Below are 16,391 nucleotides of genomic sequence, written 5' to 3'. Positions count from 1 at the left end.
TTATTACATTAAGGGAATTGCCTGCAAAATTAGAATACAGCATGCGCTTTTCTTCCTTAATTGAAAGTAAGGAGAGTTATTTCTGAATAGACAACACAGAGATGTTTTAGCCTGTAGAGTCAGGGGCTGCTTGTGTGAACACACATTCAAGGGTATTTTTCTCTTTCATAGATGGGCAGGGAAACTGTTACCGAGCTATCTTCGTGGGAACATCCCATTGACATAATGCTTTCCCTAGCCGCTTACCCTAACCCTAACTATCAAAAATGAATGCCTAACCCTAACTCTTACCCTAAACCTAACCCTAACCATAACCTAATTGTAACCCTGACACTAAAACCACATTTTGAGTGTGAAAAATGCCTTCAACCCCAATGGGACCTGCATTTTGGTCCCCACGAGGGCTGTTGGTCCCCACCAGTATGGTAAATGTCAGATTTTGGTCCCCACCAAGATAGTAAGAATCCGTACACACACACACACACACTCACACACACACACACACATACAAATCGATTGATTAATAGTTACCATCCGTTAGGGGGCAGCAATGCACACAGAGCGGTTAATGTCAGCAGACTTTTACCAAGACGAATAATGTCGCTCATCAAACGTCTGTTAGCCAGATAGCACTAAAGTTAACAGACAACAGTGCTGTTTTTCCTGTGGACCGCTGTCACAGACCACCATGGAGCTGACATGGTACGTAGCATTCTCACTGCCACTGGTTTCTGTCCTTTGAATCCTTGTGGATATTATTTGTCCGCTTGAGCTAAGTACGCTCGCTACATTAACTAAGAATTAGCACATGTTGGCTAACAGGAGTCGAGAGAGTTCACTTACGCTTTGTACAGCGTTGACTTAACGTTATTTATATGGACTCAAATCCCATTTAGTGGCTACCTTTGGAGAACAACCTTTACTGTTTAACTCCGAACAGGAGTCGAAATATGTGCTTATATTACAGGCTGCACCATGTTATTTATCCTTGGCTAGCTGTCTGTCAAGCTGCTTAAATAAGACGGGAAGTTAGAGAAAACTTAAGAAAATATTTACAACTGTTAGACACTTCCACCAATCTTTTAATAAATCTAAATAAATGCTGTTTTACTAGTTAAAAAATGTTGTTTCTATATTATTTCGTTTTTCTCGCTCATTTTTCCAGTATGATAATACCGTTAGCTAAACACTAGATTTTGTATTGTTTGTACCTGACGTTACCACTTTTTAATATTTTTTAAATGCTGTTCATTTATAATCAGTTCTGTTCAAGAATTCATTATAACAACAAAACGACTTTTATATTTTGAAAGGGAAAACAGGAAGTTGCACCTGAGAAGAGCTGCGCGACATTTCTCTCAGAGAAGCACGTGTTTCACTTTGTTTACTCTCTGTTTGGTGGAAACGTTGATTTGATAATAATAAGACTTATAACAGAATTAGGATTATATTTTGTGCGAAAACAAATAGTGCATTAAAATGTATTTTAATATTTCACTTATTAAGGTAATTGAAAAATGAACAATCAAAATGTGTGTATTTTTTGGATATATTGTGATATTGCTATTATCATCACTGGGATTAAAAAAAAAATCCATCCATAAGTTAAATATGAAGTTGGGGTGTTTTTTTCAAAACTTTGAGTCGGATACCTTAAAATTGTGAAACTAAGTCAAACCTTTAAGAAAATAACTTCAGAAGGTGTCTCCCCCCCCACAGTCAGTAAATTGTATTTATAAAGCACATTTTTTTAAAAAGTGAATATTGAATATTTATACTTAAGTTAATTATCTGTCAGGTGGCATTTTTATTTCTTTTTTATTTGTCTTACACAAACAAGTTTATCTAGTAATCAATATTTTGGAAAATTGCAGAGTAAAAGAGTAATTGTATAATATAGACAGGGCCCTACGACAGCAATATATAAACAAAAGTGTTTAAAGTGTTTGGCACTTTGGAATGGTTTAATAACAACATAGGGTCTCTAATATCTTTTATTTTCTCATTTTAAATTGAAGGGAAGACCACCCAGTTCCTGAAGGACCTTTCTTTTCCAGAGATGTTTATGACAAATATTCCCTTGCACCTAATATCAGAGAACTGTGGGCCTTTCTCCGAGGGTATGTCATTAAATTAACAGTTAAAGTAAACTATCATTTCAAGTGCATTTACACTATCTGTTTATTCTACTCGTGTTTTACCTTCAGTTTTCATTCTCCTTCTCCAAGTCCTGTAGAGAATGCCAAAGCCAAACAGGAGTGTGATGATGGGGCTGCAAAAGTCTCCCGCTCTTCTTCCACAGATGAAGCTGCAGAGTTTAAAGACAACAGTTGCATCAGCAGCCAAGCATCCTGCTGGGACAGCTGTGATAGTGGGGATCTAAGTGCAGACAAAGCCGTTGAAAGCACAGGAGACTTTGAGGATACCAAAAAATCAGGAGCAGAGCTGAAGCAGATTAAGAAAGATGCTCCCTTTCCTGAGCCCAGGCTCCCTTATCCCTGCCTGTCCAACATTTCTAGCAAACAACAGGAGACATATCTTGGTTTTTTAATGAATAAGAAAACCAAGGATCCTCCAGAGGTATCAGCATTTGCATCTTAATGCTCTTAATGGGAGCTTAGTCCTGGTAGTTGTAATTCCATTACTTGGGGAAAAAAAGACCCTGTTTTTTTTGTTTGTTTGTTTTTTCCAGGTCTTAAAGGCACGAGTGAACAATGAAGTGATGCACTTCAGTAGCTACCTCCAAGATGTGGCTAGAATGTGTGCTGATGACTACAATTTCATATCACAAGGAGCTATGCAATATTCAGAGGTACTGATACTCCATCAGTTGCACCTCTTGTTAGCGTTATGTGGTTTAGTTCATAAGGAATGAAACACAAACCCTAATTGTTTTTTCTTTGTTGTTTTTAAGGAATTTTTAAGGAGCTGTTTGGAATGCATTAAGACGCTTCCCCAGTTCTACCAGATCCACGAGCTGACCAGTTTAACAGGAGGGACATTTGATCCAGGGCTGGCGCTGACCTTTGAAAAACAGCTGCTGACTATGGTAATGTACATCTGCAGCCCCTTTTCTGTCTCGGCAGTATCAGACTACAGCCTTATATAATTTAGTTTTCGGAAATTAAAATCTTTTTTTCCTTGTTTAAAAAAATTAAATCATCACTTTGATACCTTCTCAGCTTCAAGTGTTGAATTGCAGAATCAGTTTTTTTGCTGTTGATTAAGTTTCTCTATTACCATATTTCTTCCCTTTATTTCTCCAGGGCAGTGTGAATATTACAGACCACAAGATAGTGCCTGCTGATGCACAACTTGCATGGGATTATCAGAGTGTTTCATCAGAGAATCCTCCAGCTAAAAAGGCTAAGGACATGCATGCTGTAAGCAATTGTCTCACTTTTTGTAATTGCTCCATCAAAGTAAGCCACAGACACGTTTTACTGCTAGAATGGGATTCATGACCTCGGGTCTATTGAAATTCTCTTTCCCCTCTTGCAGTTTTCACCAAAGACACCAGAGGGTGTTCATGTCTTGCTCAGCAAAATTAGACCTTATTGCGTTTTTCTGAAAGATCCCAGGTCACACATGTTAATGTCAAACCCCGTTTAACTGTAGGCAGTTGTGTATCCACTTGTATTTGTTTGACTGATACAGAAGATTTTCTCATGTTCTGGTAGTGTGATTTGTTTTGTGTTTTTTTTTTTTTTTCCCCATCCCTATCCAGACTGTCAGTGGTGATGGGAATGCTGAGAAGCTCTGTGCTTGTTATGAGCCTCATGTTTGTTTGACTCGAGATGCCTTGGTCAGGCTGCTGGACAACCATGGCCCTGAATTTGTGGAGCAATGGGAACTGCCTGTTTGGGTCAAATTAAACCAAGGAAAAGGTACAGCACACATTATGACCTAACAAAAACATGCCGCAGAATTGAGCTTCATAGAATTACCAAAAAAAGAAAAGAGCAGTAGACATGTTAACATTTTTTAAAAGTGAGAAATAAATTATATGTTTGTGAGACGCATAGAATATCTAATACCTTATTGATGCTCACTGTTGTCACCTTCATGAAGTGTGGTGTAATGCAAAAGTGACGTCACAACTGCTGGCACTCATCACTTTAACCTCATTTTAGCTTGCTGTGCACATTTTTTAGTTTTGTAGCCTTGTGCTCGTGCCAGTCTTTACTTACATTTCAATGAAATGTCAGTACAGGAGCTCAGAAATTCGAAGAATCTGTAACAGCATTGCTGTAACAGCTTGAAAAGATGACACTTCCTGGCAAAAACTGGCAAAAATGTCTTTGCTTCCTGCAACAAGACTGTGATGACATCACAGCTGGTGCACAGCACAGCCAATGTGGTGACCATAAACTAGGCATTAGGTAGCTATTGTGTGTATTGATGTTATATGGCCTGACGGTGTTACTTTTTCACATGGTCCATTTTATTCTTATTCATAGTCGGTAATCAGAAGAAGACTGTGTATATAGACTCGCCGCTCCTGAAGACTGAAATGACAGTGAGAGAAAGAAGTCATATCTATCATGAAGAGAGTTTGAAGCAGTCCATCAAGAAGAATGGAAGTAAAAATGTGTTCCATTTGATGACAGAGCTTCCTGTAAATAAGCAGAACCTCTCACAGGTATGTTTATGTGTAAATTAATTGTGGTAGTGGTGGTGTTGGTGTTATCTGGTCTTATTTTATTAGAGCAATTATTCTTCTTCTGTTTCTGAATTAGGAAATTTCCCAGAGAAGCGTAGTTTCCCTGGAAAACAGTGGTCTGGATTTTGAGGTGGATCTCACCGACCTGGAGACATTTGGAGAGACGTCAAAGTGTAAGAAGATCCCAGATGAACAGGATGGATATATTAAAAGTAAAAAAGATACAGGTTCCCCACTTTCAAAAAAGATTAAAACGTTCAGTGAAGAGATGAGCAGCTCCTCGATAAAAACTAACGACTCTGTATCAGAGCCAGCTCAGCAGGTTTTGAGTGAGCATGTTCAACCAGGGACTGAACAGGCAAGACAAGACCCTGCCCTGCAGAGTGATGGAGACCAAGCTTTTACTGGAGACTCGGATGATGAGAAACTGGTCATTGATGACTCGATGTCTCCAGTGAATACTGTCCCAAAACAAAGTAAACCTCAAACTGTAACGTGCTCTGCAGACCCTCCAGTTGTTCCTACTTCCGAGTCCACTCCTGAAAGTTCAGAGATGTCTTCCCCTCAAAGAGTTACAAGGGCCAGACGGCAAATCAAAAGAGCAAAGGACTCTGGGGACCAGCTAGGTGAGATCCTGCGCATGCAGACAGCCATGTTCAAGTCTGCCAACGAAATGGCCAAATGCTCTGCCAAGTCGCCCACCCGATGTGCAGGGCCATCAGTTTACTCTCATCCAACATCGCTGGTTAAACCGTGTGTGTCTTCATTTTTGGAGAGAAACCAGAGCAAGGATGATGAAACCTGTGTGGTTCCCCCCCAGTCTTCATCCCTCAGTGCTGACACTAAAGAACATAAAAGTTAGTGTTGATTGATTTTCAACATGTTGGTTTAATTTCTGTATGACTTGATTACCATACAGTGGTTCATCGACTCTCTGCTCTTTTATCCCTCAGAGCTTCTTTCACAAGACCTGCAGGCTACAACAGAAGATGAGCAAGATTACGAGGCTCCTGTTGAGGGCAACCTGTTTTATAAACTCTACAGTCTGCAAGACTTGTTACTCATGGTGCGCAGCTCTGTCTCTCTGACCCATACGAGAAAAGTGGGCTGCAGGAAAAACCAGGTATAAACATTCATTCTGTATATGCACAATCCTCAGAATGAGGTTTTGTTTTTAATATTGACATTTGATCTGTCCCAATAGCACACACCAGTGCATGTCTTGCCTAAGCTGGAGTACCAGTTGTGTTATGGTGTTGAGTGCCTAACCAGGAGCGAGGTATGCAACTTGTGGACAGAGACTTTGCTTCACTCCAGCACAGTATCTTACATAGGTAATGTTTTTATCCTTGTTACTTTCAAACTTGTTGTTTTGAGATGTTATTAAAATGACGATGGTTATGTTCCACACATGGTTCTAAATTGAGCTAAAGGAGGGACCCTTTGGCTTTCTTTTTTTCAACTTCGTTGCCAAGGAAATGGCCAATGTATCATTTAGACAGCTTAAAACAGGCCACGATACAATCAACGGGACAGATCTTTCCACAAACCAGAGAAATAGTCTTCAGATGACTCATCATCCTCCTTTGACTCTGTAATGGTTAGGTTTACTTAGTTGCCATAGCTACAGCCACATGCGATCATGTGTTATTACAGTGAATGCAGTGTGGAGAGCTAAGCTAAGTGTTGTTTTGGGCTTTAGTTGTATTGCCAGTGTCTCCCTACTGCTTATCTGTGACTCAAGATTCGGGGAAAGACTCCACCTTTTGTCTGTGCTAGGTTCACTGAACTGACTCATGTAATCTTGACATGCATGTACTCTGTTCCTTTTGCCTATTGGATCAGTGAAACACCTTTATAGTTCATAAAAGGTACACACATTGGCACAAGTTTCATATGTTCAGCTTCACTGCTGTAAATGTAGCCATACAAGAGAATGGCTAACAAGCCTGTGTGGCAAAATAATGCTTGGTTTTGCCACTAGTGGTAAGAACATTGAGCTATATGAAATAAATAATATCCCCCAGCTATTGAAATTATACAGTGCTAATAGACTTCCTTATTTACTTGGTTCTTTGTGGTTTGTCATGTGGCATTCCCCTATTGTGTATTTTTGGCTGCTGTTGTCAGCTCTAAAACACTCTGCAAATGAAGGAAGACACTGTTGAAATACGCAGGCCTTCCCAGCTGGAGTGGGAGGCAGGGAAGAATCAAGATGAGAGGGGGCCAACAAGCATTTCTTAACACCCACTCAAGCTGGTTAACAATGCTGGCAAATCACCACAGACTAATTACTTTGTGAGCACCAGACATAGCACGGATGATGAAGTGAAGCTCTTGATGTGCACACTAGCTCTTGTTGTTCTCTCAGTTTGTCTTTCACCCTGTCTCCATGACTCTGTAGCGCACATCAATGCACACACATCAAAAGTAGCTCTGCTGCGAAAGCTGCCTGATGACTGGAAGCAGAACATCTCCTGTGGGTTCAAGTGAGTGTTGTTTCAACAAATGTGTGTCGATAAAAAGGATTAAACTAATCATCTCAGAATGATTGTGTTACTTAAGATTTCGAGTTTGTCTTCTTGAGTTTCAGAGTGTTGATAATCCAGGCCTTTTCATCACCTCTGAATTTGTTAGATGCCAAGAAAAGCAGATAGGCTGAAACTTGCTGATGTCTCTTTTCCAGGCTTTCCAAGTCATTGAATATACTCCACCATCTACTGAAAAAACTTACTGGGTAAGTTGTTGCTGACACAAATTATATTATTACTATTTTTGTTTGTATATTGTTGTCACTGAGATACTCCACCCAAATTTTATTTAATAATTGTAAGATTCTGTATGTTTTTTTGTTTTTTTTTTAATAGTATGCTAGGATGTTTGCAGGGATTTATTAAAATGTATAAACATACATGCAGATACATTATATAAAGCAAAAACAGAGTTTATACAATTCTGTCAAACTTGAAAGTCAATATTTGGTGTGATCGCCTTTCTAATTCAGTACAAACTGGATGAACACTTAGGCAAACTTTCTTTTCATTTCTTTAAGCAGTCTCCAGGAATAGTCCTCCAGGCTTCTTGAAGGACATTCAAAGCTCTTCTTTGAATGTCGGCTGTCTTTTGTTTTATTCTCTGCTATCATGATCCCACATCTTCAGTAATGTTGAGGCCCGGCTTCTGGGGAGGCCAATCCATGACTGATAGTGTTCCATGGTGTGTTTTTCCTCTCCAGTTAAGCTTTTACTGCAATGACAGTGTGTTTAGGATAATTTTCATGGTGGAAAAGGAAGCCAGTTGCTAATCAGACTCTTTCCTGATGGTATTAAATGGTGGATGTAAAATCTGACAGCTCTTTTCTATGTTTGTAATTATTTAACACTACGGACTTAAATGTAGCCTTAAACCTGAGCCTCCACCATGCTTTAGAGAATGCCGTAGACACTTGCTGTTGCATCTCTCTCCTGCTCTCTGTACACATTGATCCAAACCAAAGATTTCAAATTTGGTTCATAACAAATTTATCACAGTTTCTTTGGTCCATCAGTTCACTCTCATCCAACATCACTGGTTAAACTGTGTGTCTTTATTTTTGGGGAGAAACCCGAACAAGGATGGTGAAACCTTTGTTGTTCCCCCTCCAATCTTCATCTGTCAACGCTGACACTAAAGAACACAAAAGTTGGTGTTGATTGATTTTCAATATGTTGGTTTAATTTCTGTATGACATGATTTACATAACAGTGTTTCATTGACTCCGTGCTCCTTTATTGACCCCCTCAGAGCTTCTTTCACAAGACCTGCAGGCTACAACAGAAGATGAACAAGATTATGAGGCTCCTGTTGAGGGCAACCTGTTTTATAAACTCTATAGTGTTTGTTTAAATGTTGGTGAATTAAATGTAAAGTCTATACCCCAAGGAGGTTTTTTTTTTTTCTTTTCTTTTCCCAAACTTGCTCATCACCTTCAGGTTATCAGAAAGTTGGCTATTGATTCTTAAAGCTTTGTTTAAGCCGATGAAATGTTCACACTGTTCGCTCTGGCTGCCTCGGGCTAAAACTGTGACGCAAGCCTGCCTTCATGTTTGCGCTGGAGAATTACTCAATCAGAGAATTACTCAATGACACTCAGTACATGTGTCAACTTCTTTGTCAGCGCTTCGTTCTTCATCATTTCTTCCAAGAATGGAGAAATCATTGCAGTGCTACAACACGTTTCTGTGAGTGACACAGTCTCAAGGACTTTGTTTGGTTTTATAGGTTAGAGGAAGGACGATACCTGATTGCACATAAATCGGGGGAACCGTTTGTGACCATCCTCAAAGCAGCACATGGAAAAGGGAATCGGGGGGGATACGACCTGCATCAGGTCCACAGCTCTGTTCCACAACCCCCGGCCTTTGGCTTTGTGCCTTGGATACCTGTTGATCCAGCTGTAGTCTTGCCCTTCCACCAGCAACATGTCCGGGTCCCCTGCACCTTTCCACCAACACCCATTGTGAAGGTTTGTATTCATGTTTTCACTACAGTTACCCTGTTAAGTCAAAACATTGTAGAGAAAAAAATCTCCACAACAACAGACATGTGGCCCAGGTTAATAAAGAGCAACAAGAGGAAAGGTTGCTATGTTTATATTAATATCTAGGAAGTCCCCACCCCCACTCCAGAGAATTTGTAAAAGCAAAAATACCTTAGGTTCTTTTCTAACAAGTTGAACCAGAATCTACTGCATATTTGTTAGTGGTAGCCTAAAACTAACACCACCACCCCAGGGAGAATTTATAAAAGCAAATATAACTTTTCTAACAAGTTGAACCAGAAGCTGCCTTTGTTACTGGCAAAGCCTAAAACTAACAGCAGGGACAAATACTGAGAAGAGTTATTGGCTTTTCTGGGTTAGATTCTGAGACATTCATTGGAGGTCTGTCTGAAATTTAACAGCAAATAGCTGAACGCTTTTCTTTTGGTAAAACAAGTTTTTAGCAAAGCATTTGAACTTTGAGCACTCAGTCCTTCTTAAAATGACAAATAAACATATTCTCTTATTGTCCATCCTACCAGAAAACCAATGGAAGCAACAAGAAGACGTACAAGCAGAAGAAACGTAAAGCCAAGCGTAACGCGTATGTGAAAAAGCTCATTCAAAAGTCGTTTTAAGATCCCTTTGTTAATGTATTGTCATATAACTTCACGATTTGGATTAGGAGAGCTGGAGGAGGAGCATGTATGTATAAAGAAATAAAAGCAAAGTCCTTAAATTATCAACGTGGATCCTGATGCACTTTTATTCTGTATAATCTGTAATTTTGTTCAAAGGTATGTTTGTATACATTTTATTTACTTATTGTGTGAAAGAGAGTTAATAAACTGAAAGTTTGATCTATAATGTTCGGATGTTTTTGACTGTGGGAAGTTGGGATCAGACACACCTAGAAAGTCTCCTAACGGCACAACGCTTCAGTCATTTTGAATAGTGTGTGGGAAACCTTAGCTCTAAAACTCTGAGCTGCTGACTCGTAGCTGACTAGGGTGGAGTCATGAGTGCACGGAAAGGGGGAGGGAATCTGTCAGGGGAAGTGAAGTGGGAAGCTTTTTCATATCTCTGAAAAGTTGAGCCTCCACACCCAATCCATTTAAACATCACCAGGACAAATCTGTGCATCATCTCAGCTTTTACAGCTCCGGTAAGTGTGCTGAAATTTTGTCAACTGTTTGTTAATAGAATTAAAAGGAAGTACAGTTCAGTTTACACTGCATAAAGGTTTAAGGAGGCATTTTGCATTCACGAATCATGACATATGACTTGTATTTTCACAGTTTGTATAAAAGAGTCTTGCTTCTGTTTAAGTTTCAGTTAAGTTTTAATTCTTCAGGTTCCCAAACCAGTTTTTTTTTTCCTTGTCCACGTGTGAAAGAACTGTTGCCTTTCAACACTGAAGTACAGTAGCACATTTTCCAGGGTGTGTCACTTTGGTGTTTCTAATGCGTCTGACATCTTTTACTAGAAGCTCCTCTGAATGTGGCAGAGCAGTCAAAAAGAAATAACCAGTTGTAAAACGAATAAATTCCCCTGCAGTGACTCGGCTGTGTAAAAAGCAACAAGTTGATTTAACTTCTCTGCCTTTGTTAGAAAGACCTTGCTTTACCTTCTCAAACGATTACATCTCCAGTCAAAATAAACATGGTCTTGTGCAAGTCAGTGATAGGATTATAGCAAGATTTGATGATGAGATTTTTCTTTCCCACAACAGTGAAAATGGCTATGATATCAGAGTTTCTGGGACAGCTGTCTCTCAACATTGGGGTAAAGTTCTGCTTTCTTTTCTTCTTCTTTATGATGGAAACTCTTTATTTTATCATTTACTTGGTACATGCATACTTAATGTTTAACTTCTCCACTGGCAGCCTGCCACATTAAGCTTTAAGGGTGAGCTTTGTTTCAGTTACATGCTAAAAGAGGTCCTCTGAGAAACTGACATTAGCTGAACTCGTGCACTCAACCTGACCTTTTGTGTGTCACCAGTTTCCTAATGGATGTTAAGAGGTTAACAAAAAAACAGTTATTTTACTTCTTGCTTTGACTTCTCAGGGTCAGGATCCTTTGTTCCCCACTGTGGTACCCGCTGTTGACTTTGACCCTGACAAAGATGCTGCCAGGATAGAGACTGCCATCAAAACCAAAGGCAAGATCTTTCTCTCCAAAAAAAAGGAAAAAGAAATGGTGCTTGGTTTTGCAGATTCTTGCAACAGATGAGTAACTGGTATTTGTGAGTCAGCCTTGTGGCTTAAAATGTTTGGACCACATTGGGAACACCTCCATGTCCACGCCCCAGTGCTGGCAGAGCTGTGTTCTGGCTGCTGACTGAGAGCTACTGGCACTCCTAACAGCCCACCATTGTGCTGTGGTGAAGAATGTGTTCAGGGTGGAAAAATTATTTTCTGCAAATAAGAATAGGAGGAATTTACACCTTATGACCATGTTGTGTTTAAACCTTTACTCACAGACGTGATATTTGTGTATATTCATCCCCTCTTCTTCTGTTAAAAGGTTGTTGTAGGGATTTACTGATTGTGTCTTTCTTTTGTCATCATAACCTACTCAGATTTATTAGTATTGTTAATAAATTCATTCATTCCAGTACTAATATACTTTAGTAAAGTAGTGCTGCATTTGTGTAATTAATGTGTACAAATCATGTATAATCAGGTGTGGATGAGCAGACCATCATTGATGTCCTAACAAAGCGGACGTACGCCCAAAGGAGAGAGATTGCTTTTGCGTATGAAAGGAGGGCAAAGAAGGTACAGCAGGCCTAAACTCGCTCATGGCTTCAAAGCGCCATTCTGTGTCTTTTCAACAAAATGCCAGACATTAAGCATGATCGGGTAATGCTGTTATATTTTATATAGGACATGATCTCAGCCCTGAAGGGTGCTTTGTCTGGCTCACTGGAAACTGTAATCCTTGGACTAATGAAGAGCACGGCGCAGTTTGATGCCTCAGAGATCAAAGGATCCATCAAGGTAAAGTGTGGTTTTTTTTGTTTTTTGTTTTTTTTTCCTCTCAGGGAGATTTTGTGGAAGGGCAACACTGCCCTCTGCTGGAAACAAAAGACCATTAGTCTTGTGTCTTCAGATGGCTTTCAGGTGTGATCGTTTAAAATTCTCCTTTTTTCAGGGTTTAGGAACTGATGAAGAAACACTGATTGAGATTTTGTGCTCGCGCAGTAATGACGAGCTGGTAGAAATCAAGAAGGTCTACAAGGAATGTAAGTACACTTTGAAATACTTTGTAATATCCTGTGTAAAGTTTATATTACAGTTGAGGTTGCTTGCTTTTCATTGTTCTTGTTGTATTACCTATGCACGCTCTACTAGAAGAATCATATCATGTCTTAATCAGTCATAAAACAATCAGTTATGTGACTACTCTGGTTTAAAGAGATGGCTAAGTCCCCAACGTAAAAAATATATAATTTTTATAGTGTTCAAGAAGGAACTGGAAAAAGACGTGGCTGGAGATACTTCTGGAAACTTCGCTAAGTTACTATTGGCTCTTGTGCAGGTGAGACATTGTTGCATTGTTCCTTAAGATTTACATACATATAGGTGACAAATTAAAAGAAAACACTAGTGGCAGTGTTATTCTGTGGGGAACATTGTCCTGGCTTGTTGTCCCCTTGAGAAGAACGGTCACTGCAAATCAATAAATGTTCTTTTGAGTAATTATTTTTCTGCTATGATGAAGCATTTCTATCCTGATGGAACTGGTATCTTCCAGAATGACAGTGCCCAATCCAGTGAGCCTGAGAGGTCACTTAATAGTGTGATTAGTAGTGTTAGCTGCCAGACAGCAACAAAGTTGAACACCTGAGATTTTTAAAACATAGCGTGGATGTATATGTGTACATATTCCATTATACAGTACATCCAAACACTCGTTCACACATAATTACATCCATGGTGCCAAATATAACCTGTAAAAATGACTTTTCAGCAGTTGCTAGTAAAAATGACCTGAATGTTGTTTATTTTGGCGCAGACCAAGAGAGCTGAACCGTCCTCTATTACAGACTATGAAAAGATTGATGAAGATGCCAGAGTAAGTTGTTTGCCTTTGAATTAAACTGATTTTTGTTTGGGTCTTATCTTCCTGTCATGTATAGAATAATAGAATAATTAGACACAAATGAAGTTTTTTTAGTTGTCCCTTTTTTCTGTGCCACAAACTAAATACTGCCAGTGTTTAAGGCTATTTCTTCATGCCTAGGCTCTCTATGATGCTGGAATCAAAATTAAAGGGACTGATGTGGCGACCTGGATCTCCATTATGTCTGAGAGAAGTGTACCCCACCTCCAAAAAGGTGCCCCATCCTTTTTACTAAGGGCACTATTAATACATGTGGATTTGTGATCCTCTGTAGTAAGTTGTGAAATGGACCCATTACACCACTCAGAGTTTTTTCTTCTGTCTTAGTATTTCAGAAGTACAAGAGTTACAGCCCCTACGACATGCAGGAGAGCATTGTGAAGGAAGTTAAAGGAGACTTGCAAAGATCCTTCCTGGTGCTAGGTACACTTTAACAGTGCATTTAGATTACGAATGACCGACAACTCCCCAGTTTTGTTTTAAGAATTCCTTCCAAAGTGATAAGAAACATATTTGCCAAATGTAAGATGTACTCCTGTTAATATTTGTTGTTCTTTTTATTTGTTCCAGTTCAGTGCTTTGAAAACAAACAGCTGTACTTTGCCAAAAGACTCAATGAAGCCATGAAGGTACTCACAGTACTGTTCTTTTCCATTTTCTTGAGATGTGGCTATTTTGAGGGCTAGACTTCTTTTTTTTGTAATCCAGCAGATGTAAGAAATCCATCTGCTTGTGAAAGTGCAATTTAGCTGCAGGAACACAGAGAATCCAAAGTTGGCAAAAGTTATCTTACAACAGTGTTGCATCAGCTGCTGCAGTTAAGTTTAGAGCGTGTGCAACTTAAGTGCTGACTTGTGCTCGTTTCCTCAGAGTAAAGGAGCCAAAGAGAAGATAGTGACCAGAATTATTGTGTCACGCTGTGAGGTGGACCTGAAAAAGATCTGCTCTGAATACAAGTCCTGCTTTGGGCAGTCTCTGCAACAAACTATTATGGTAAGTGAATATTCTAACCTGCCTCTGGTCTATGAGTGATTTACAGTAAAGCTTGTTCTGTCATGCAGCATGTCTGACTTGCTGTTTCTTTCCCTTTTCCAGGAACATACCAAGGGAGACTACCAGAAGGTACTGCTTGGCCTCTGTGGACCAGAGCAATAAAAAGAGTCATCAGATGCAAAAGAGCCTCTTTAATCCACAGCTGGAAAGCTGTGCTTTGAATATCAGCTGGAGCCGACCTCTGCGACCAAAGCTCATCTCACGTTTTCTGGACGTGCATTTGAATGCAACATTTATTAAGGAGAAATGTCTTTGTCTGTTTTTTATTTCATACATGAAGAATCTGTGTCACAGTTTGTTTGATATACCAAAATGGAAATAAAGTTGCTTTGTTTGAACGTTGCTCATTTTTTGCCTCAAAGTGTTGTTTTGTGTGGATGTGGATGTTTACATAAATCGCCACCAGAGGGCGATATATGTAAACGGTAAAAGCAGCTGCAGAAAGCTCTGCCCCTCTGTCTTGGGGCCTTACATTGCCTATATCTGCTAAAGGAATGCAGATATGTTAAAAAAAAAAAAGATATATGATTTAAAAAAAAAAAATTTAACAGCAACATTTTTACCTAACATTATTAAACTTATTCTTAATTATTAGGCATTTTAAATATGTGAAAGCAAATGAAAATGACAAAAACCATTTTGTCTGCACAAGAAATGAAAATACATTTCCAAGCTCTGAATAAAAAAATATACTGTATACATTTTCTTCAAATTCAGACATTCGATGGCAAACCTCATTTGCAAACATAAAGATTCACGACCATAAAAACATTAATGTACAGTCTGAGCGGTGTTGCGTGTTTTCAGATAAAGAATTACAAGAAACAAGCTTCAGTTTCCACTATGAGATACCATCAAGATGATTTAATCATTAGTGTGTTTTTCTGTGTTTGTTTGGTGCTAATATTTTAATTGAAAATGTTAATTTTACCTCCGGCCAAGATGATTTGCATACCACTAAACAAGTGTCTATACAACGTGTTTCTGCTGTTTAGTTTGTGGTCTCTCAGGATGAAATAACCACCACAGTGTTGTCAAGGCATTTCTACTGAAGTATAAGGAAAAAAAAAAATAGCCCCAAAAGGCAAGTTCAGTACTGCTGAACACAGTGATGAGGAAAGGATCGGAAGGAAAGTGCAATAATCTTGCGAAAATAAGGCGGTGTGCTGTGGCTCAAATATGATAGAAGCCCATCTATTACTGTGGGAGAAACCGCCTGATAAAATAATGCGTCTGTCAAATATTTTCAGTGGTTGAATGGCTGAGAAGAGAAACGGCTTCAAATTTTAACAAGGCGTCAGATTTATGGTCATTTTGTAATAATATTGATGAGAACATTAGCCCTTTGTGATGGTTTGTGTTTATGAGCAATAAAAAAATAAAATATAGCGTAAAGTAAGATAAAACAGTATTTTGCAAAGGAGTGAGTGAGATTTATGCACGCATACAGTGACAGATTAATCTCTGCATCATAAAGGGAAAAGTACCACCGTATTTTTCACTTTTTTTATATGGATGTACAACATGCTGTTCTGTTCAAGGCCAGCCCGTAGGGACCTCCAGCAAACCCAAGGGGAACTCTCTTCTCAATTGAAACGATGCAATTTACTGTCCCAAACACTGGCACTTCATCATTCAGGGGACTTTAACCCCATGAATGTCAAACAGAGCATGCTGGGAAGGAGATGGAATACCTCACATTACCATAACAACTAGAGCCAAATGACAAGCACTCTGAAGTCTAAAAGGTGAAGAATAATACCATATAATCACCTAATAACATGTGAATAGCAGAAGAGAGTTTGGAATACTTTATATTTAGGAAAAAGCTGTGTGAGGAGGGCGTTTTTTTTTTCAGTTGGATACTGATATGGATCCTGTCAGGCACCTGTATCTCACTGTCTTTAAAGGTCACACAAAAATCCTTTTCTTCTTCTCCCTTCAAACACTTTTGTTAGTTTGATCGAATATGTGGAAAAAGCCCTGCACCCGCCCATCCATCCCACACCCCCACCTGAGAGAAAA

General features: G+C 39.2%; 2 protein-coding genes across 2 annotated transcripts; both read left to right on the top strand.

Moving 5' to 3' along the window:
* The first annotated feature begins 537 nt into the window (after window positions 1–537).
* ice2 (interactor of little elongator complex ELL subunit 2) lies at window positions 538–10,049 on the top strand. Its single transcript, XM_003440298.5, has 15 exons — window positions 538–702; window positions 2,019–2,120; window positions 2,229–2,580; window positions 2,693–2,812; window positions 2,915–3,049; window positions 3,267–3,383; window positions 3,728–3,887; window positions 4,461–4,642; window positions 4,740–5,520; window positions 5,617–5,786; window positions 5,868–5,997; window positions 7,068–7,152; window positions 7,350–7,400; window positions 8,924–9,167; window positions 9,725–10,049. The coding sequence occupies exons 1-15, from the start codon at window positions 689–691 to the stop codon at window positions 9,818–9,820; spliced, it is 2,739 nt and encodes a 912-aa protein (XP_003440346.1). The 5' UTR covers window positions 538–688; the 3' UTR covers window positions 9,821–10,049.
* Window positions 10,050–10,189: 140 nt separating this feature from the next.
* anxa2a (annexin A2a) lies at window positions 10,190–14,709 on the top strand. Its single transcript, XM_003440431.5, has 13 exons — window positions 10,190–10,347; window positions 10,915–10,967; window positions 11,253–11,346; window positions 11,871–11,965; window positions 12,074–12,187; window positions 12,342–12,432; window positions 12,649–12,728; window positions 13,206–13,265; window positions 13,434–13,527; window positions 13,641–13,736; window positions 13,884–13,942; window positions 14,184–14,306; window positions 14,409–14,709. Exons 2-13 carry the CDS (start codon window positions 10,920–10,922, stop codon window positions 14,466–14,468), a joined length of 1,014 nt encoding a protein of 337 aa, XP_003440479.1. The 5' UTR covers window positions 10,190–10,347; window positions 10,915–10,919; the 3' UTR covers window positions 14,469–14,709.
* The last annotated feature ends 1,682 nt before the right edge of the window (window positions 14,710–16,391 follow it).

Source organism: Oreochromis niloticus, linkage group LG7, assembly GCF_001858045.2.
Source record: "Oreochromis niloticus isolate F11D_XX linkage group LG7, O_niloticus_UMD_NMBU, whole genome shotgun sequence".
Taxonomy (NCBI): domain Eukaryota; kingdom Metazoa; phylum Chordata; class Actinopteri; order Cichliformes; family Cichlidae; genus Oreochromis; species Oreochromis niloticus.
The sequence above is the reverse complement of the archived record's forward strand: the minus strand, read 5'-3'. Positions and strand labels throughout refer to the sequence as shown.

Coding starts and splice junctions, on each gene's coding strand:
- ice2 (XM_003440298.5), top strand. Junction 5,998..7,067: donor CAGCACAGTATCTTACATAG/GTAATGTTTTTA, acceptor ATGACTCTGTAG/CGCACATCAATGCACACACA. Junction 9,168..9,724: donor CACCAACACCCATTGTGAAG/GTTTGTATTCAT, acceptor CCATCCTACCAG/AAAACCAATGGAAGCAACAA.
- anxa2a (XM_003440431.5), top strand. CDS start 10,920: ATGGCTATGATATCAGAGTTTCTGGGACAGCTGTCTCTCAACATTGGG. Junction 13,266..13,433: donor AGATTGATGAAGATGCCAGA/GTAAGTTGTTTG, acceptor CTTCATGCCTAG/GCTCTCTATGATGCTGGAAT. Junction 13,737..13,883: donor AAGATCCTTCCTGGTGCTAG/GTACACTTTAAC, acceptor TATTTGTTCCAG/TTCAGTGCTTTGAAAACAAA.